General features: G+C 45.6%; 2 protein-coding genes across 2 annotated transcripts; both read right to left on the reverse strand.

Annotated features, from left to right (window-relative positions):
* Positions 1–142: 142 nt before the first annotated feature.
* On the reverse strand, positions 143–3,555 carry LOC144070718 (uncharacterized). Its single transcript, XM_077595152.1, has one exon. It carries the CDS (start codon positions 3,405–3,407, stop codon positions 1,497–1,499), a length of 1,911 nt encoding a protein of 636 aa, XP_077451278.1. The 5' UTR covers positions 3,408–3,555; the 3' UTR covers positions 143–1,496.
* Positions 3,556–5,329: 1,774 nt separating this feature from the next.
* LOC144092897 (uncharacterized) lies at positions 5,330–17,980 on the reverse strand. Its single transcript, XM_077626057.1, has 6 exons — positions 17,965–17,980; positions 17,499–17,726; positions 16,167–16,382; positions 13,350–13,580; positions 10,732–10,956; positions 5,330–7,759 (listed from the first exon to the last, which is right to left on the reverse strand). Exons 1-6 carry the CDS (start codon positions 17,978–17,980, stop codon positions 6,000–6,002), a joined length of 2,676 nt encoding a protein of 891 aa, XP_077482183.1. The 3' UTR covers positions 5,330–5,999.
* Between the last annotated feature and the right edge of the window lie 3,818 nt (positions 17,981–21,798).

A 21,798-nucleotide genomic window follows, 5' to 3' on the forward strand; every position in this document is an offset into this window, starting at 1 on the left:
TATTTAGTTTTTTCTAGATCTAAAACAATGTTTATTTTAGCTTTTTTTAATCTATTTTTAGATTTTACAAAATGATTTTTGAACTAAAAACACAGAAAAAATGGATTAAAAAAATGACAATTATTGATTTAAAAGGAATCAGGAAATATAATATACATCTATAATCTTCATTTTAATTTGATCCTAAAACAGAAAGTCGCCACTCATGATTGACTTTCCCGGGCCACACAAAATGAGGCGGCGGGCCAGATTTGGCCCCCGGGCCGCCACTTTGACACATTTTAATTAGACCATTTTAAGGGTGCGGCTTATACGGCTATGTGGGGTTTCTCCAGGTACTGCGATTTCCTTCCACGTCCCAAAGTGAGCTTGAAAAGCCCCCAAATCCACAGGAAGTCAGGCAGGAATGCTGCCAGATCCACAGGAAGTGAGCAAACTCCAACGGGAAATGAGCCGAGTTGCCCCAAGATGGAATCGTTTATGCGAGACGTGGATGAAGATTTGAAAGGCGAGGTTATCTTGGCAGGAAGCATCCGTCAAGCCTCTGGCCAAATGAGCGCGTCTGTTTCACCGTCATGCAATTAGCCTCTCCCCAATTAGAAGTAATTGACGCGAGCCCGCTCGCTTCGTCGCCTTTGACTTATGCGGGGAAACGACGCAAATGCAATCGGCCCCCGTTGCCGCTGCTCCGTACGCATGTATTCTTGATCTTCTGCCCAGAAAGTCGGCCGAGTCCCACCTCGCCGGTCAATGGCTGCTGCCCGTGACTCCATTTTGGAGCAAATCAGGTTCTTTCCAGTTGGATTTTGCTCACTTCCTGTTGATTTCAAAGCATTTCTGCTCTCTTTTAATGTCATTATACAAGTATAATGTGCTTTTTAAAATGCGATTGTAGCCCTTGTGATGATTGACAGCCAAATTCACTCTTGCCAGTCATCACGCGCGTCAGACTTTCTTTGAGCACACCTTTATTTTTTTTGTTTGCCGTGGAACTATTCCAAAAGAGTTTGGCTATTGAGCAAAGGGAAGACACATTGACAGACCTTTTGGCCATGATTGGACGATCATCTAAGGAGCAGTACCTCTACTTGGGAAAGCATAAGTTCATAAATGTGTAATACAATTCCTCAAACAGCTTATGAACTTGCCGAATCTTCGCAAGTTCACAACATGCACGCATGTCATTTTCCAACCAAAATACTTCTCCTTAAACAAAGCGTTATTTTAAAGACACTTGGAGCAGTCCTGGGAATTGTGGAACATGCTCAACCGAAAGAGATGCCGGCCATAATTCACTCAATAAAATATTTTTAAAAACTAAAATAATGGACCATTCTGCAAAACAACTCAACATCCTTTTGACAAGACTTTCACAAGAAGCTGACGAGGCTTTTAAATATTTTTCCTCGGCAAATGCAAGGCAGAAATACAAAGATTTTGTCACATGCTGCAGCGAAAAGGTTTCTCCACCATGTACCTTTTTGAGTGCAATTAACTCAGGAAAGAGGTTTCTCCGCAGCGTGCTTTTTAGTGTGTTTAACCAGGTTTCCCTTTGAGGAGAATGCTTTACCACACACTGTGCAAGTGAAAGGTTTCTCGCCACTGTGTGTCCTCGCGTGCACGTTCAAATCTCCCTTCAGGAGGAAACATTTACCGCAAACGGAGCAGGGGAAAGGCCTTTCTCCAGTGTGCATTTGTACGTGAGCCATCAGCCAACGCTTCCCGGAAAATCTTTTCTCGCAAAGGGAGCAGGCAAAAGGTTTCTCTCCGGTGTGCGTCTTGGCATGCGCGCGTAGATGTTTCTCCTCGAGAAATCGTTTACCGCAGACGGAGCAGAGAAAGGGTTTCTCTCCAGAGTGCACGCGCTCGTGCGCGACCAACTCGTTGTTGCTGAAAAAACTCCGATCGCATCCAGAGCAGGCAAAAAGTTTCTCCCTGTTGTGCCTTCTTCGGTGCACACTCAAACTTCGCTCTGTAGCAAATTTCTTGGGGCAGAGCGGGCAGGCAAACGGTTTCTCCGCTGGGTGCGTCCGCATGTGTGCCGCTAAGTGACGCAGCTGAGAAAATTGTTGCCCGCACTGCGGGCAGGCGCAAGCCTGGTCTTCGATGTGAATACTAACGTGACTTTTTAGAGCTTCCTCCTCTGGAAATGTCGCCCCGCAAGTGGTGCAGGTGAAAACTTTCTTCCCATGGTGTCTCTTGGTGTGTCTTTGCAACAGTGCGTTGGTCAAGAATTTTTTACCGCAAAGGGAGCAGGGAAAAAGGTTCTCTCCGGTGTGCGTCTTGGCGTGGACGCTTAAATATCCTTTTTGGGTGAATCTTTTCCCACAGACGGAGCAGGGAAAGGGTTTTTCCCCAGTGTGCGCTCGCGCGTGTATCGCTAACTGATGCTTACGGGAAAACGTTTGCGGGCAATGTGGGCAGGGGAAAAGCCTCTCCCCAGTGTGGGTCCTGCTGTGGATTGTTAAGTTCCGTTCCCTGGCAAATTTCTTCGGGCAAATTGGGCAGGCAAAAGGTTTCTCCCCAGCGTGCGTGTGCATGTGCGTCATGAGTTGACTTTTCCAAGAAAAGCGCTGCTCGCAGAGCAAGCAGGCGAACGGTGTCTCGCCACTGTGCGTTCGAGCGTGGTTCTTTAACTGCATCATCAGGGGGAATTTTTTATCGCAAAGCGAGCAGGCGAACGGCTTTTCTCCGGTGTGTGTCCTGGCGTGTCTTTCTAAATACGCCTGCTCGGAGAAACTTTTGCCACAAACGGAGCAGAGGAAGGGGTTTTCGCCCGTGTGTTTGCGGGTGTGCCTGGTCAAGTGATACTTCCATGAAAACCTTTTGTTGCACATGGAGCAGGCGAAAGGTTTCTGGGCCGTGTGTAGAGTCCTTTTGTGTTCGTGGAGAGTGCCTTTGTTGAAAAATCTTTCACTGCAATGGGAGCAGGCAAAAGGTTTCCCGCCCGCGCATTCTTTTGCATCGCTTTGAGACAGTGACTTATTTAGGAATTTGGAAGACTTTGAGTGAAGATCAAGACCCTCTACGCAATCAGTGTCAGAAGAATGGGACGTGACACCGTCGCTATCCGAGAGCGGCATTGAAAGGCGGTTCGGCAGCGATGGGCCCTCACCTATTAGTGTCAGGTCTTGAAAGCAAGGAATTTCTGCTCTCCTCTCTTGAATCGGCCCTTCATCTTCTTGGCTCTTCACACAGATTGTCCATGGAAATGTGGTGACTTCATCATTTTTCTTTTGGATGTACAGCCTCTCCTGTTTGAGGTGGGGGGGATGGTTCTTCTCAGGGTCAAGATCTGCCTCACTGACCTCTGCAGGACACAGGGAGAAAACAACATCACTTGATTGGCCAGCTTGGACGTCCAATAGTCTTTTTGCTGTGAATTTACGTGACATGTACGTGTCCATCTAATTGAAATGATTTGACATGGCAGGCAAAATAAATCCCTATTTACAGCCGGTCTGATCTGAATAATGGATTATCCTGTCTACCGTCTCTTTCCCATCAAAGTAAATCTTGATGGCTTTGGGACTCTACAATTTGGTCTACTGGAAAAATGTAAGTGCAACTTGGTGAAACACCTGTATCATCACAAGAACTCCCCCCGTGGCTCGCCTGTGCGTGCTTTTGTACGTGTCTTTTTAGGTTTCGCTTTGAGATGTAAGCTTCACCGCACACAGTGCAGGCAAAAGGTTTCTCCCCAGTGTGTCTCCTGATGTGCTCGTTCAATTCGCCCTTCCGACGGTAACTTTTCTCGCAAAGTGTGCAGGCGAAAGGTTTCTCTCCGGTGTGTGTGCGGGTGTGTAAGATTAAACCCCCCCTTTGGGAGAATCTTCTGCCACAGAGGGAGCAGGGAAAAGGTTTCTCTCCAGTGTGCATACGCTCGTGTGCCATCAAGAGATGCCTCGTAAAAAATCTTTGGTCGCATTCCGAGCAGGCGAAATGCTTCTCCATGTCGTGCTTCCTCCTGTGCGCTCCTAAATTTCGCTCCGTGGCGAATTTCTTCGGGCAAAGTGGGCAGGCAAAAGGTTTCTCCGCAGCGTGCGTCTGCATGTGTGCCGTTAAGTGGTCCAGCAGAGAAAAACGTTGCCCGCACTGTGAGCAGTGAAAAAGCTGGTCTCCGAGGTGCGCACCCGCGTGGCATTTTAGTTCATCCTCCTCGGGAAATGTTTCCCCACATGTCATGCAGACAAAAGCCTTCAACCTGTGGTGTTTTTTGCAGTGTTTTTGCAATAGCACGTTCCTGGAGAATCGTCTGTTGCACTGCGAGCAGGGAAAAGGTTTTTCTCTCAGGTGCACACTGGTGTGACGTCTTAATTCTTCCTCCTCTTCAAATTTTGCCCTACAAGTTGTGCAGGGGAACGCTTTCTTATCATGGGTCGCCTCGCCGTGTTTTCGCAACAATGCTTTCGTCAAGAATTTCTTGTCGCAAAGGGAGCAGGGAAAGAGGTTCTCTCCGGGGTGCAGCTTAATGTGCACACGTAAATTATACTCCTGAGAGAATCTCTTCCCGCAAACGGGGCAAGGATAAGGCTTCTCTCCGGTGTGTGTACGCAGGTGCCTGGTTAGGTGACACTTCCGGAAAAAACTCTGCTGGCAAAGCGAGCAAGCGTAAAGCCTCCCCATGGCGTGGCTCCGCCTGTGCACTCTTAAATTTAGCTCGTTGGCGAATTTCTTCGGGCAAAGCGGGCAAGCGAACAGTTTTTCTACAGCGTGTGTGCGCATATGCGCCACGAGCTGGCGCTTCCAAGAAAAGCGCTCCTTGCAAAGCATGCACCCGAATGGCATCTCGCCGCTGTGCATTCGTGCGTGTTTTTTTAACAGAACCATCAAGGGAAATTTTTTATCGCAAAGTAAGCAGGCAAACGGCTCCTCTGAGGGGTGTGTCCTGGCCAGGGGTTGTTCGCCAGTGTGTTTGCGTGCGTGCTTGGTCAAGTGACGCTGCCTAGAAAATCTTTTGTGGCAAACGGGGCAGGCGAAAGGTTTCTTGGCCGCGTGCACAGTACTTTGGTGTCTTTGGGGAGTGTCCTCTTCATCAGTGTTATAGTCAGAGGAGTGGGATGTGAAGTCGTTGCTGTCCGAGAGCGATGCTGAGAGGTCGCCTGGCAGATGTTGAAGCCAAGGTTTTTCTGTTCTGCCCTGTGGGACTGGATCTTGGTCATCTTCGCTCTTTACAATGATATTCAATGGTAACTTGGTGAGTTGGTCTTCTTGAACGTGAGGGCTCTCTGGCTCCGCCTCCACTATGTTGTACAGTCCATCCTGTTTAACCTGGGGCCAATTGTGCTTCTCGGGGTCATGATGTCCTTCAATGACGTCTGAGGGACAAAATATAAAAAAAAACAAAATCAGATGTTTGGCCAGTGCGGATGTCCAATTCGTCTTTTTGCTGTGAATTTACTTCAGGTATACGCAACCCCTATCCTCTGTCGATCATCAAACCCCATTGTGGGCGCGTTTCCACCAGCACCCTCAAGTTTTCTGCCAGCCATCCAATCCATGGCAACTGTTGCTTGGCCAGCAGAGCTTTCAGCCACTAAGCTGATATCGGAAGTTCTATTTAATGCTCAGGTGTTTTGAAATCGTAATGTGAAGTTGTTCAGGGCGTGTATCTGTGCTAAGGTTAGCTTCCCCCTCACACTTATGCACTTATTGCGTAGAATGTGATTGGGCAGTTCTCAGCAGGTAAATTTGAGAAACAATGACTTTATGACCTTGTCTAATGTTTACACGACTTGTTCACAACATGTAACAGCATTCATTTCAACACAAATCTTCCTCTCTAAACAAAACAATGTCAACAGAAAGATATGTTACCACAAGTTCATTCAATTAAAAAAGTTGTCCACAAGAGGCTGAAGAGACATCTAAATGCTTTTTATACTCCAGTAAATTTGAGTCCGGGTATTTTAGCACACACTGCAGTTGAAAAGTTTTTCCCAGTGTTTAGTGGGCGATTTGGAATCTCCCTGACCGGTGAATCTTGAACCGCTGTGCGCTCAGGAATGCGGTTTCTCCGCGGCATGCTTTTTTACGTGATGAGTCAGGTTTCCCTTTGAAAAGAAAGCTTTACCACACACCGTGCAAACAAAAGGTTTCTCCCCAGTGTGCGTCACAGCATGCGCTTTCAAATCTCTCTTCCAACGGTAACTTTTCTCGCAAAGTAAGCACGGAAAGGGTTTCTCTCCAGTATGTATGCGCGCGTGGACGCTTAAGTATCCCTTATGAGAGAATCTTTTACCGCAAACGGAGCAGGGAAAAGGTTTCTCTCCAGTGTGCGTGCGCTCATGCTCTAATAAGATGGGCTTGCTAAAGAATCTTTGATCACATTCTGAGCAGGCAAAAAGTTTCTCCATGGTGTGCCTCCTCCTGTGCGTTCTCAACTTGACCTCGGTAGCAAATTTCTTGGGGCAAAGCGAACAGGCGAACGGTTTCTCCGCAGCGTGCGTCTGCATGTGTTTCGTTAAGTTCCGCTGCTGAGAAAACCGCTGCCCGCACTGTGGGCAAGTGCAAGGCTGCTCTCCGACGTGAACACTGGCGTGGATTTTCAGGGCTTCCTCCTCGGAAAATGTCGCCCCACAACTTGTGCAGACGAAAGCTTTCCTCCCGTGGGGCATCTCCATGTGCTTTCGCAAAAGTGCGTTGGTCAAAAATTTCTTATCGCAAAGGGAGCAGGGAAAGAGGTTTTCTCCGGTGTGCATCTTGGCGTGGACGCTTAAATATCCCTTCTGGGTGAATCTTTTCCCGCAGACGGAGCAAGGAAATGGCTTCTCTCCGGTATGCGTACGCACGTGCGTAGTCAAGTGATGCTTCCGAGAAAACGTTTGGGAGCAAAGCGAGCAGTGGAAAAGTCTTTCCCCGCTGTGGGTCTTGCTGTGCACTCGTAAATATTGGTCTTTGGCAAATTTCTTGGGGCAAAGCGGGCAGGCAAAGGGTTTTTCTCCTGTGTGCGTGCGCATGTGCGTCATGAGCTGACGCTTCCAAGAAAAGCGCTGCTCGCAGAGCAAGCAGGCGAACGGCATCTCGCCACTGTGCATTCGAGCGTGGTTCTTTAACTGCACCACCAGGGGAAATCTTTTATCGCAGAGCAAGCAGGCGAACGGCTTCTCTCCGGTGTGCGTCCTGGCGTGTTTTTCCAAGTACGTCTGCTCGGAGAAACTTTTGCCACAAACGAAGCAGGGGAAGGGGTTTTCGCCTGTGTGTTTGCGGGTGTGCCTGGTCAGGTGATACTGCCAAGAAAACCTTTTGTTGCAAACGGAGCAGGCGAAGGGTTTCTTGGCAGTGTGCACTGTCCTTTTGTGCCTTTGGAGGGTGCCTTTGTTGAAAAACCTTTCGTCGCAATGGGAGCAAGCAAATGGATTTCTGCCGACGTATTCTTTTTCGTCTCTTTTCAAGGGGGATTCGTTTGGGAACTTGGAAGACGTCGGTTCTAAGTCAACGTCCTCCTCGTAGCCGCCAGAAGAGTGGGACGTGACGTCGTCGCTGTCCGAGAACGGCGTTGAGAGGCCGTCCGGCAGCGACGGTCCCTCACCTTTTGCTGTCGGTTCTTGAAACAAAGGATTTAATGCTCGGCTCTTTCGACTTGGACCTTCACCTTCTTGGGTCTTCACAAGGACACTCATTGGAGACTTGGTGATTTCTTCTTGCGTTTCCTTAATGTAGGTTCTCTCTGGCCCCGCCTCCTCTACGATGTACGGCCTCTTCTCTTTAACGTGGGGGGGATCGCGCTTCTCAGGGTCAAGTTCTCCTTCACTGACCTCTGCAGGACACAGGATGAAAAAAAAACTTGATTGGCCAGTGTGGATGTCCAATTCGTATTTTGCTGTGAATTCACATCAGGTGTACACATCCAGTCATTTGAAATGGATTGGACCTCTAACGCCGTCCAGGGCAGCCAAACAAACAGGCGTATTTGTAGCTGCTCTAATGACAATAATAAACTTTCTTGCCTCCAGTCTTCTCTCGTAGTAAAGTAGCTTCTGATGACTATAAGTCTCTGTGATTTGGTCTGATGGAAAAAATCTATTTGTGGAGTTGCATGTTCTCCCCGGGCCTGCGTGGGTTTTGTCCAGGCACCTCTTGCCAGATTCCAAAAATAATGCAGGCTAGGCTATTTTAGCTTGCAGGTTAACAGAGAGCCATATGCACCCGTCAAAAGACACATACCTCTATATGGCTGCAGACCCGTCATTCACGGAGTTCTTGCTTGCGTTTTACTCAGTGGGTGTAACATCATTTTAGATTGTCAAGTTGTGTGTTTACATGTGTGTTTACTGAGTTGCCACTCAAAAATGTCTTACTCATTTTTACAGGGGCTCTATATATTTTAATGTACCAACAAACCATTTTTACATCTTATTTTCGCATGCATACACACATTCCATATAAAATTGGCAGTTTTATCATTTAAGCATCTTTAACGGGTAGTATATTCAAGACCGTGGTATGAATTAAGCTAACTCAATGTAAATAAAGTATGACTCGACTCTAGAAAAATCAGAGTGAATTAATGAATTCAATTCGTATATAGAGGAGTCACTGAATTTCCAAAAAGCAAAAAGCAGAATTGCATCAGAAGGTTTTCAGGTTATGAAACAACCACAAGAACATTTCACAATTTTGAAAGTGTTGAAGATTTACCTTTTCTCACGAGAGGCCCAAAGGAAATTCCAATGCTTTTCACACTGTACAAGAGGCAGTAATCAGATTGCTTTGTCCCGGGTTTCTCGCCAGTGCGCTTTTAAATGTCCTTTGTGAGATCATCTTTTTCCGGCTTTTCTCTACAGTGCATTCTCGTGTGTCTTGTTTGGCTCCCTTTGTTGGCGAAGGTTTTGCCGCAAACCTCGCAATCGAACGGTTTCTCCCCGGTGTGCGATCTCACGTGAATTTGTAATTGTGCCTTTTGAGCAAAACTCTTCTCACAAAGTGAACAGGGAAAAGGCTTCTCTCCACTGTGTGTTCTTAAGTGCGCTTGCAACCGATGCTTCCAAGAAAAGCTTTGAGAGCAAGCGGGGCAGGAGAAAGCTTTCTTCTTCTTGGTGTGAGTACGCGTGTGTAGCGTTAATTGAGACTTCCGAGGGAATCTCATCTGGCAAAGCGAGCAGGCAAAAGGGTTCTCGTCGGGATGTGTCCTCGGGGGGCTTTTTAACGGTTTCTTTTGGGCCAAAGTTTGACCGCTGGACGCATCGGGCAAAGGTATTTTCTGGGCGTGCGTCTTTGCGTGTCTTTTCAAAATCGTGTTGGTCGAGAATCTCTTACCGCACACTGAACAGGGGAAAGGCTTTTCTCCGGTGTGCGTGCGGGTGTGCCCTGTCAACAGATGTTTCCAAGAAAATCTTTGATCACAAAATGAGCAGGCAAAAGGTTTCTTCTCTCCCGTGTGCGTACGCTCGTGGGTTGTTAGCTGGTGCTTCCAAGAGAATCTTTTGTCGCAAAAGGAGCAGGCGAAAGGATTCTTCTCGCCGGTGTGCGTACGCATGTGCGTTATAAACTGATTCCTCCAACAAAATCTTTGACCGCAAACCTCGCAGACGAAGGGTTTCTCCCCGGTGTGTATCCTCTGATGATTTTTTAACTCTCCCTTCCCAGCAAATGTTTTGCTGCAACACGGGCACACAAAGGTTTTTGCCTCGGCGTGCGTCTTCAGGTGTCTTTGTAACCTCGTGTTAGTCAGGAACCTTTTACTGCACACTGTGCAGGGAAAAGGCATCTCTCCGGTGTGTGTGCGTGTGTGTACAGTTAAATGATGCTTCCAGGAGAATCTTTTATGGCAAATTGAGCAAGGATAAGGCTTCTCTCCCGTGTGTGTTATGGTGTGAACAATTAAATCCACCTTCCGGGGATATTTTTCATCGCAAACGGAGCAAGGATAGGGCTTTTCCCCAGTGTGCGAACGTGTGTGTATGGTTAGCTGATGCTTCCAAGAGAACCGTCGCTCGCAAAGGGAGCAGGCAAAAGGCTTCTCTCCAGTGTGTGTCCTGGCGTGACTTTTCAATTGGCCCTTCTCGGCGAATGTTTTACCGCAAAATGTGCAGACAAAAGGTTTCTTCTCGGCATGCGTCTTGGCGTGTATTCGTAATCTTGCATTGGTCAAGAATCTTTTACCGCAAACTGAGCACGGGAAAGGCTTTTCCCCAGTGTGCGCGCTCATGTGTGTCGTTAACTGATGCTTGCGAGGAAAGGTTTTATCGCAAAGTGAGCAGGCGAAAGGCTTCTCTCCAGTGTGTGTGCGGGTGTGTATGATTAAATTGTCCTTGGTAGTGAATCTTTTCTCACACAGTGTGCAGGCAAAAGGCTTCTCCTCTCCCGTGTGCGCACGCGCGTGCGCTGTTAACTGTTGCTTTCGAGAAAATTGTTTATCACAGAGTGAGCAGGCGAAAGGCTTCTCTCCGGTGTGTGTTTGCGTGTGACTCTTTAACTCTCGATTCTCCCTGAATTGTTTGCCACAAATTGTGCAGACAAACGGCTTTTCGCCAGTGTGTCTTCTTGTGTGTTCTATTAACTTGTACTTCCAAGAATATCTTTTATCGCAGGAGGAGCAGGCAAAAGGTTTCCCGCCCGCGCATTTTCGTGCACGTTTTTTCAACGATGGCGCTTTTAAAGATTTGGAAGACATTGGGTCAATGTCAATGTCCTCCTCATTCGCCTGAGCGTCAGAAGAGTGGGACGTGACGTCGTCGTCGCTGCCCGAGAGCGGCGGTAAGAGGCGGTGCGGCAGCGATGGTCCCTCACCTGTTGGTGTCGGCTCGTGATACAAAGGATTTTGTGCCCTCTCTCCACTTGGACCTTCATCTTCTTGGCTCTTCACAAAGACAGTGATTGGGAAGTTGATGATATCGTCTTCTTCTTTTTTAATGTAGGGCCTTCCTGGCTCCGCCTCCTCTAAGATGTACGGCCTCTCTTGTTTAACGTGGAGGGGATCGCGCTTCTCGGGGTCAAGATCTCCTTCACTGACCTCTGCAGGACACAGGATGAAAAAAATATCACTTGATCGGCCAGAGTGGACATCCAATTCGTGTTTGTTTGGTGCTGTGAATTTACATGACGTGAACCCGTCCATCCGTTTGAAATGGATCGATTGGCATGGCAGTCAAAACATCTCCCTCATTTAAGTATCTCTTGAGGACTTTTACCTCTATGAAGAAAAAAATGTTCTTCAAGTGCATCTTGTTGAGAAATTTGAATCATGACGAGAACCCCTGCCTTGGGCAACCAAAAACTTTTCTGGCTTCCCATTAAGTTTAGCATCATCTAGAAAGTCCTCTTTCTCCTTTGGGGGACCCTCTGCAGGCACCATCTCCCAGCCATCCATCCATTCCACCTGCTCACTTGGACAGCAGAGCCATCAGCCACTTAACACTTCTCTTGTATGTTGATTTTAATAGGTGTCGATCTTATAAGGTGACTTTTTTGGCACACTTACATCGTATTTAGAGAATATAGATGAGCTTTACAAACAGCCTATGATAGAGGAAGTAAAAAAAGTCAGCCAGTATGAAGAAACACATTTAATAATAATAAAAAAACTGAAATTCAATAATTAAGCATATTTCAATGCACATGACTAATTAAGAACTCTGCCCTGAAACGATTCAAATGTAGTTTGAAAAACTAAACAACAACAAAGGGAAGGGCAGAATTAAAGTACAATTAAAGTGGCTTTTTTTGGTTCGTGGAAACCTTTCCTGTAGGATTTTCATAAATTATAATAACCCCAGGTTCCATTCTGTCAATATCATTTGCGTTTCAGCTTCCCAAGTTACGTTTTTCGTTGTGAGACCGTAATTTCTGAGGTGATCCAAGCATTGGTTGTTAAAGTTTGTTAATACCTCATCTAAAGTAAATGAAGATTGAAATATGAACAAAAACAACTGTGGTTTGGAGGAACAAATGATGCGACTTAAATGCAAAATAGATCGTCACCTACGTAAAATCAGAGTTTTCTCTAACGTGGTTTCTCGTGTGTCTGGCTAGGTTCCCCTTCCCAGTGAAAGTTTTACCGCAAACCTCGCAAGCAAAAAGTTTGTCGCTGGAGTGTGTCCTCGCATGATTTTTCAATTCTCCCTGCTTGGCGAACGTTTTACCGCAAGGCGCGCAGACAAAAGGTTTCTCCTCGCCATGCGTCTTTGTAACTTTGTGTTGGTGAGGTGAAGAATATTTTACCGCAGAGTGAGCAGGGAAAGGTCTTCTCTCCAGTGTGTGAGCGAGTGTGTACGGTCAAGTGATGCTTGGAAGAGAATCTTTTACCGCAAACGGAGCAGTGTGACTGCAGGTGTGACTGGTTAGCTGATTACTCCTGCAAAATCGTTTGTCGCACAGCAAGCAGGCAAACGACTTCTCGACGCTGTGCGTTCTGACGTGACTTTTTAACTGTCCATTCTCAGCGAACGCTTTGCCGCAACGAGAGCAGACAAAAGGTTTCTCCTGGGCATGTATCCTTGTGTGTATTCGTAACCTTGCGTTGGTCAAGAATCCTTTCCCGCAAACCAAACACGGAAAAGGCTTTTCCCCAGCGTGTCCGCTCATGTGCGTGGTGAGCAGATGCCTGCGAGAAAAGGTTTTATCGCAAAGGGAGCACGCGAAAGGTTTCTCTCCGGTGTGTGTGCGCGTGTGTAAGATTAAACCTCCCTTCTGAGAGAATCTTTTCCCACAAAGCGAGCAGGGGTAAGGCTTTTCGCCAGTGTGTGTGCGGGTGTGTCTCGTCAACTCATTCTTCCAAGTAAATGTTTTATCGCAGAGGGAGCAGGCGAAAGGCTTCTCTCCAGTGTGTATTAGCATGTGGCTCTTTAACTCTCGTTTCTCTTTGAATTGTTTGGCACAAACTGTGCAGGCGAAAGGCTTTTCTCCGGAATGTCTTCTTACATGTCGGGTTAACTGATTGTCCAGAAAAAATCTTTTATCACAGAATGAGCAAGACAAAGGCTTCTCTGCGGCATGCGTTGTTGCATGCCTGACTAATTCAATCTTCTCCTTGAATCGTTTCCCACAGACGGAGCAGGGGAACGGTTTTTCTCCGGTATGTATACGTATGTGGATTTTTAAATTATTTTGGTGGGAGTATCTCTTATCGCAAATGGAGCAGGTGAAAGGCTTCTCTCCTGTGTGTCTTCTTGCGTGTCCCGCGAACCGATAATTCGAAGAAAATCTTTTACGGCGACGCGAGCACGGGAAAGGTTTTCCGCCCGCGCATTCTTTTGCATCAATTTTCAACAATGAGTTGTTAAAAGATTGGGAAGACGTTGGGTCAACGTCCTCCTCTACGCTGTCAGTGTCAGACGAGTGGGACGTGACGCCGTCATTGTTGTCCGAGAGCAGCGTTAAGAGGCGGTTCGGCAGCAATGGACTCTCACCTTTTGGCGTTCGGTCTTGAAACAAAGTCTTTTTCACTCTGCTCTCTCCACTTGGACCTTCGTCTTCTTGGTTCTTCACAAAGACAGTCATTGGGAACTTGGCAATTTCATCTTCTTGTTCCTCTTTGATGTAGGGGCTCTCTGGCTCCGCCTCCTCTGAGGTGTACGGTCTCTCCTGTTTAAGGAGGCGGGGATGGTGCTTCTCGGGGTGGAGATCTCCTTCACTGACCTCTGCAGGACGAAATAAAACAAATCACTTAGTTGGCCAATGCGGATGTGCAATTGTCCTTTAGCTGTGAATTCACATCAAGTGTACACAGCCATTCGTTTGACATGGATTGGACCTCTAGCACCGTCCAGGGCAGCCAAACAAACACAGGCCTATTTGTAGCTGCTCTAATGACAATATTAAACTTTCTTGTCTCCAGTCTTCTCTCAAAGCAAAGTAGCCTCTGATGACTTTAGGTCTGAAGGACAAATCTATTCATAAAGTTGTTGAGAAGTCCGAATCATGACAAGAACCGCCTCCTCGGGAAATCAACAACCTTCAATGCTTCCTATAAATTCCGCATCATGTGGAAAATCCTCTTTCCGCAGGCAGGTTGCCAGCCGTCCATCCATTCCACCCGTTGCTTGGCCAGTAGAGCCTTCTAGAAATCTATCCTACTTTATTCATAGTTTCTTACTCTACACACTATTGTGTATTTAAGTTGAATTTCATCGGTGTTGATCGGGCTTTCAATAAGAGAATGAATGCAATCCAAAAGCATACTGGCAGACTGACGCCATATTTAGACAACAAAGAAGTTTTAAAAATAGCTCATTTGAAAGTTGGAAAAAAAAGTCAGGCAGAATGAAGTAATAAGATATTTAATAAAATAAAAAAAATCCAGTCAATCAATAATCAGGCATAGTTCGATGCACAAGACTAATGAAGGCATGTGCCCTAAAATGATTCAAATAAAGTTTGGCAAATGAAGAAACAACAACAAATGGAAGCAGTACCTCTACTTACATATTACATCCACATACTAAATATTCAAAGATATCCAAATTGTGGATCGAATGATGTCGATTGAATGTAAAATAGGAGTCTACCCACATTAAACCAGAGTTGCAAAAACATTTATGGAACAAATTAATTTGTCTAGTTATGGTTCTACTGTATTTCAAAATGGCAAACAGCAATGTAAGGGTGGAAGGAATTGAGTGATGAGACTTTCAATTCATAATTTTATCCAATCCCGAATGTTGGTTAATCCTGGGAAAAAAACGCAACGGACAAAATCCTTTCAAAGAACTTGTTCACAAGAAGTTCAAAGAGAAATTTAAATGTTTTTTCCCACTATAGATATGTGGCAATTATCAAGATACATTGTCTCAAGCTAAATTGAAAGGTTTCTCCCCAGTGTGGGTTTTGCGTGGGCTTTTAAATGGCCTTTTTGAGAGAATCCTTTTCAGGCGTCGCTTTAGCGTGGATTCCAATATGTCTTATTAGGCTTTTCTTGATATTGAAGTTTTTACCACAAATCTCGCAAGGGAAGAGTTTCATGGAAGTGTGCGTCCATGCGTGACTGTACAAATCTTTCTTCTTGGCGAATAATTGGCCACAATCCAAGCAGACGCAACTGTTCTCCACGTCGTGTGTCTTTTTGTGTATCCGTAAGCTCGAGCTCGTCAAGAATATTTTGCCGCACACCGAGCAGGGAAAAGTGTTCTCTCCGGTGTGCGAGCGTGTGTGCACGGTGAGGTAACCCTTAGCGGAGAAGCTCTTCCCGCAAACGGTGCAAGAATATGGCTTTTCGCCAGTGTGTGTGCGGGTGTGTTTTGTTAACTGAATATTCCGGTAAAATCTTTTCCCGCAAAGCGAGCAGGCAAACGGCTTGTCGTCGCTGTGCGTTAGCGCGTGACTTTTTAGCTGTCGTTTCTCGACGAAGGCTTTACCGCAACTAGTGCAGACAAAGGGTTTCTCCTCGGCGTGCGTCTTGGCGTGCACTCGTAAACTGGCCTCGTTTGACAACCTTTTACCGCAAACGGTGCACGGAAAAGCCTTTTCCCCGGTGTGTGAATTCGTGTGTGCGGTTAACTGAAACTTGCGAGTAAAGGTTTTATCGCAAAGGGAGCAGGCGAAAGGCTTCTCCGCGTCGTGTATGAGCACGTGTGCGATTAAACCTCCCTTCCGAGCGAATCTTTTCCCACAAACTGAACAGGCGAACGGCTTCTCTGCACTGTGCGTGATCGAGTGATTTTTTAACATTCGCTTATCGGCGAACGCTTTACCGCAGCAAGTGCAGACAAAAGGTTTCTCCTCAGTGTGCATCTTGTCGTGATTTCGTAACCCGGCCTTGCTCGAGAACCTTTTCCCGCAAACTGTGCATGAGAAAGGCTTTTCCCCGGAATGTGCGAGCATGTGCGTCTTGAATGGAAGCTTGTAAGCAAACTTTTTATCGCAAAGTGAGCAGGCAAAAGGCTTCTCTCCGGTGTGTGTGCGCGTGTGTATGATTAAACCCGCCCTGCCAGCAAATCTTTTCCCACAAACCGAGCAGGGGAAAGGCTTTTCTCCAATGTGCGTGCAGGTGTGATTTGTTAACTGATTCCTCCCAAAAAATCGTTTACCGCAAGTTTTGCAGGCAAAAGGTTTCCCGCCCACGCGTTCTTTTGCATGGCGTTTCAACAATGCCTCATTTGAGGATTTGGAAGACGCCGGGTCAAGGTCAACGTCCTCCTTAACGCTGTCAGTGTCAGACGAGTGGGACGTGAGGCCGTCGCTGTCCGATCGCGATGCTAAGAGGCGGTCCGGCAGCGACGGTCCCTCACCTTGAAACAAAGGATTTTCTCCTCCGGTCTCTCCGATTGGACCTTCATCTTCCTGGCTCTTCACACGGGCAGCCATTGGGAATTTGCTAAGCTGATCTTCTTGTTCTTCTTTAATGTAGGGGCTTCCTGGCTCCGCCTCCGCTAAGATGTACGGCCTCTCCTGTTTAACGTGGGGGGGATCGTGCTTCTCAGGGTCAAAATCTCCTTCCCCGAGGTCTGGGGGACAAAATATAAATAAAAGCAAAATCACTTGATTGGCCCGTGTGGATGTCCAATTCGTGTTTTGCAGGTATACGCATCCCTTCGTGAGAACTGGATTGGACCTCTATCACCATCCAAAGCAGGCAAACAAAGTTGGTCTTGCGAGATATGAAAACTTTATTCTCTCACCATTTTGAGGACTTTCTATGATTTGGTCTTGTGGACAAATGTTCTGCTGATGTTAGGCGAAAGGCTTGGGAGCGATGGATGTCCCAATGCAAGCATAGATAGGCAGGCCGACGTCTTTGTCAGATACGGAAGATGAGGACTTTGACGGATTTGTCTTTGTCTTATATTAACGTGGGTACACGTCGCGTCAATAAAGCATAGACAAACCCAATTTTTTGCACCCACAACTGAGACGGCACATTTTAAGTCAACAAACCCTGTAGGCGTAAAAACACGGTTGACCGTTCAGCAAAAAGGTTTGAGCATCTGAGCTGTAATGATTCAAATAAACAGACAACAACAAAAAGAATGGCAGATTCAACATACAGTCATACCCCTACTTACGAATGCCTCTAGGTACGAATTTTTCAGGTTATGACTTTTTTATTGCAAATTCTGACTAGAGATACGATGTTTGGCGAATGTTTTACCGCAAGATCCACAGACAAAAGGTTTCTCCTCGCTGTGCGTCTTTGTGTGTCTTTGTAATGTTGTGTTTTTAGCAGCTTCTTCCACAAAAATCTTTTATCGCAGATTAAGCATGCGAAAGGTTTCTCTCCCGTGTGGATTATGGCGTGCTTGGTTAAGTTTCCCTTTTCGGCGAATCTCTTATCACAACACATGCAGACAAAACGCTTTTCTCCGGTGTGTGTGTGGGCGTGTAGATTTTCAAATCGTTTGAGTGAGAGTAGCTTTCATCGCAAAGCGAGCAGGCAAATGGCTTCTCGCCTGCGCAGACTTTTGCTTCGCTTTTCGGCAATAACTTGTTAACGGATTTGGAAGACGTCGAGTCGAGGTCAACGTCCCTCCCTACGTTGTCAGTGTAAGAAGAGTGAGACGTGACGCCGCCGCTGTCCGAGAGCGGCGTTAAAAGGCGGCCCGGCGGCGGCGGTGGTCCCTCACCTTTTGGCGTCAGGTCTGGAAACCAAGTTCTTTCCGCTGCGCTCCCTCGGCTCGGACCTTCGTCTTCTTCGCTCTTGACGATGAAGGAGATTGGAAATTTGGTGATCTCATCTTCTTGTTCTTCTTTTTTAATGTACAGGGTCCCTGGCTCCGCCTCTTCGGGAAAAGGCTCCTGTTTAACGTGGGCGGAGTCATGTTTCTCAGGGCTAAGATCATCATCGCTGACATCTGCGGGATATGGGAAGACAAAAATGAATCACCATATTTTCCCAAAATTGAGTTTTGCTCAGTCTCACGTCACATTTTTTATATTTTACGAATGCCTCTAGGTAAGAAATTTTCAGGTTACAAAATTTTTACATGCAAATGAGTGACCCGAGATACGAAAAAGATTCAAGTTACGAAATCCCCCAAAAAGTAAATGCATATCCTTATCCGTTATTTTATTTTGAAAATATATTTTCACAGGGATTTTTAGCCATTATATTCCTTTTAAGACATGAATAAATGGTTTTCTTTTCATTTTCTCTCATTTTTGTATGTTCTCTTAACCCATTTGAACCGAAGATAACAAGTTATAGTTTTTTTCAACGATTTCAGAACATTGACATAAAATGGGAAAACAGCTTGATATCAAGCAATTAAAATATTACAGGCTGTCTTCAAACGAGGACAGCGGGTTAAGGACATTTTCAATAAGGCTAAAAATGACGAAAATATGACTTTAAAAAGCTGCAGTTTTTACTATTGCATTATATTGCAAAACATCGCAATGTCCCCTTTTCCCATTATAGTTCAGCTCCAATACAAATAAACAATAGACGTCTCTGCTATCGGACAAGCTCATCTGTTAAAAAATGTTATATTATTTTTTTTTTCGGTTGGAAAATATCTTACCATTGCCAAAGTGTTCGCTACACACACGAACGCGTACGATGGATTGGTCGTCGATATCGCTCAGCCACTCCGTCTGCCCTTTTCCCGACATTTCTTCTGACTCCGGGACCTGCCGTGTTTTTTTTGGGGTGGAATAGAGAAGATATGACCAGTCAAATTGCTTTCCATTCGTCAGTTTTCCCTCCAATTCCATCCCAATTTTGCGCCCGGGTCAAAAATTGAATTTTCTCTCCCTCCCCTCCCCCACTCTCCTTCCCGCGCTCTAGGCTCTGACATAAAAGAGCAGCTGCTCGTTAAATTAAGGGTTTTGATGTTGTTGGGACCGCTGCACTTCATTTTGGCGCCACCCTTGATTGGTAATAAACCCACACAGACACACACCAGCGCCGACGCGATTTTAATCCCTTAATCTTTGATTGCATCTGTGCCCACCACAAAACTCTTTTTTTTTTTTTTTACACATCTGACTCATGAAATGATCACTAAGGTCTCATCAGGATCTGAAAATGTGCTGCTGACAGCCTTGGGCTAAGATAAACGACCCACCATAACTGCTCATTGAGTCTTTCCTTGTATGTTCTAGGCGGCGCTTTGTTGGGAATGAGAAGCGTCTCTGCTGTAAAAAATGTGTTGAATAAATATTACATTTCAAATGGGAAAGGCTTAAATTTACGTTGGTGCCATTGTGTGTCTGTGTGGGTTTATGACCAATCAAGGGCGCCACCAATTGAAGCATAGCAGTCGTGACAATATCAGTCTTCCACTTAACGAGCAGCTACTCATTTATGTTAGAGCCGAGAGCAGGAGGGGGAGGGGCTTGCATCAGAGGGACAACAACCCAGTTAAAAAAAAATCTTCATGTCGACCAGGCCAATTAAAAAAGGCCAATACCAATATACGTCAAATGCCCAAATATCAGCCCGACCAATTATCAGTCAATCGCTAATTTTAAGGTTTTCATTTTTTTGTGGATCCATCCAGACATTTTTGGGTTCAATATAGCTCTGCTAGACCAAGCTTTTGTTTAGTTTTTGTTTTAAAAAAAATGCATTTTTTCCATATTTTATATGAATCTGGTATGCTTTTATCATTTTAAAGGGTTTATAGTGGGTGGTATTAAAGATTGTGATGTCAATTTAATGGAAAATATGCTTCTACTTACAGAAAAGAAACTTCTGGAACCAATTAATTTCCGCAGTAGACTGGAAGGAACCCTAACCCCTGTATTCGCCGGGGTCAGATTTAGAATTGTGTGGGTTTTTTCATTAAAATCTTGCTGGGTGATTGGACGCACACCCTGAAACGGTGGCCAGCCAATCGCACGACAATGTTAATAGATGGGGAATTAGAAGAAATTAAAAAAAAAATCCAATCCAATATCCTGTTTTTGGTGTTTTTTCAGAGGGCTGGAACGAATTATTTTTTTTTCCCCATTCATTTCAATGGGAAACGTCCACTCGAGTTACGAGAACCTCGTCATACGATCTCAGTCTCGGAACGGATTACGATCGTATGTCGAGGTACCACTGTATTGTTTTGGAATGTGGGAGGAAACCCAGAAAAATCCCACATAAGCCCAGGAAAAACATGCAAACTCCATACAATGAGGACCCACCTGGAATCGAACCCGCGACCCTAGAACTGTGAGACCGGGCCGCTAGCTTCATTATTCCGCTTCAAATGATATTTTGGAGTTGCTAATTTTTGCTTCAATCTTTTTGCACGCAAATCTGAATCTTACCCTGATTTCCAAGCCTCTGCGATTGGACTCGATGTTGGGGATGGCGTTGACCTTCAGTCTTTTTTTCTTTTTCAAGCCAAATTCTGCCCACAACGCCTCAGAATCCTCAAAGTCGGATGCCTCGAAATGCGCGCTGCATATGACGCTGGTGTCCGACGGTCCTTCCCAGTGTGCCCTATTCAGCTTGACTTTGGCGGTCCATATTTTTTTCATATTTTGGTCCTTTGGAAAGGTGTGCAAACTCACTCCTTGCTTGTTTGTCTTTCCGCAACCGGCAACAATGCATCTCATCGGCATTTCTTCCGTCTCATTTATTTAAATGCCCGTTTTTGCCGTCATCAGAAACAGACTTTAATTGGGCCAATCTATCACATTAAAAGAGTCTAATATAAGGAATTGTATTCTATTTCATCCTCGCCTTGATAGCGACCTCTTCTTAAAAATATATCGGAAGTGGCCTTGGGTGAAAGCCGTGTCTTGGCTAGCGAGCTAAGCTAAACAATGCTAATTGACCCTGGGAAGATTTAACGGGAAAAACAAAGGAGTTCTACTTAGCTTTAAAAATGGTAGGTTTTAGACCACTAGACGCTTAATGCTCTGCTTATTCGAAGAGAATGACTTGAAGTAGGGCGTCCTGTTATAAAAACCAAGCACAGAAAACCGCAAATCTAGCGAAGGGTACGCAGATATGGCGTCAGGAGAGCCGGAAGTTGCAAGGGGACAGGCGGTGGAATTTCAGTGTAATATGTTATAGAGTGTGTAACAAAGATGGCGGCCGTCGCTACCTCACTAGATTCCACAAATAGAAACTGGAATGTCTCCGTGTCCAGTGGTCTCATGAGACACGCAACACATGTTTTATTTGGAGTATTTTTTTATTAAAAGGGGTCTATTTTTTAATGTTGGTCTTAATTTATACAGGATAGGCATGCTGTGACGAGTGCGAGTATTTTTCAGTGGGAGCGGGATTGGGACAAAACGGGATTTACTTTTTGACACAGGCGCGTTATATACAACGACATTTAAGAAGCAAACATATTTGTCTATATATAGTTAAGGGTATATAAAAATAGTAGCAGCAAACTTACTTTATTCCACGACGCTGGGCAGGCAGGTGGGGAGGAAGACTCCGACTCGCTGGTCCTCTCGCGTAGCCAGAGCTTGCCTGATCAAAAATGTCCGCACGAGGCCAATGCGACGCTGAAAAAAAATCTTTATTTTTTTGTTTGTAAGTTAACGTCTCATTAACATAAATTTACCAGTAAACCCACTCCATTTTCAAACAACATACGGAAAAATGCGTGAACGCGTGCGTGAAAGCTGCGAGCATGCTAGGACTTCTGCTAGCCGAAAGGGGTGTTCGACTGCGCGTGCGCTGAAAATCGTCACTTCCTCTCGAGCGACGACAATTATAGAATATACGTGTTGATTAGACGTTAAAAATACATTTTCTCAACCGTTAGGGGAAGTGAAGTACAACCAACACATCCGTCCACATTAAAAAATGAAACTAAGACTTTAATAATGAGTCTTAGTTAGCGCGTGAAGCGTAGCCTTCACTCGAATCCCCAGAAATGTGTGAGGGGAATTCAGACATGAAAACATTATTATTTAAAACCCATGCCAGATAGTTTGAAAAATTGTAATTTTCTCTGTCCGAAT

This window comes from Stigmatopora argus, chromosome 2, assembly GCF_051989625.1.
Source record: "Stigmatopora argus isolate UIUO_Sarg chromosome 2, RoL_Sarg_1.0, whole genome shotgun sequence".
In the NCBI taxonomy this organism is placed as follows: domain Eukaryota; kingdom Metazoa; phylum Chordata; class Actinopteri; order Syngnathiformes; family Syngnathidae; genus Stigmatopora; species Stigmatopora argus.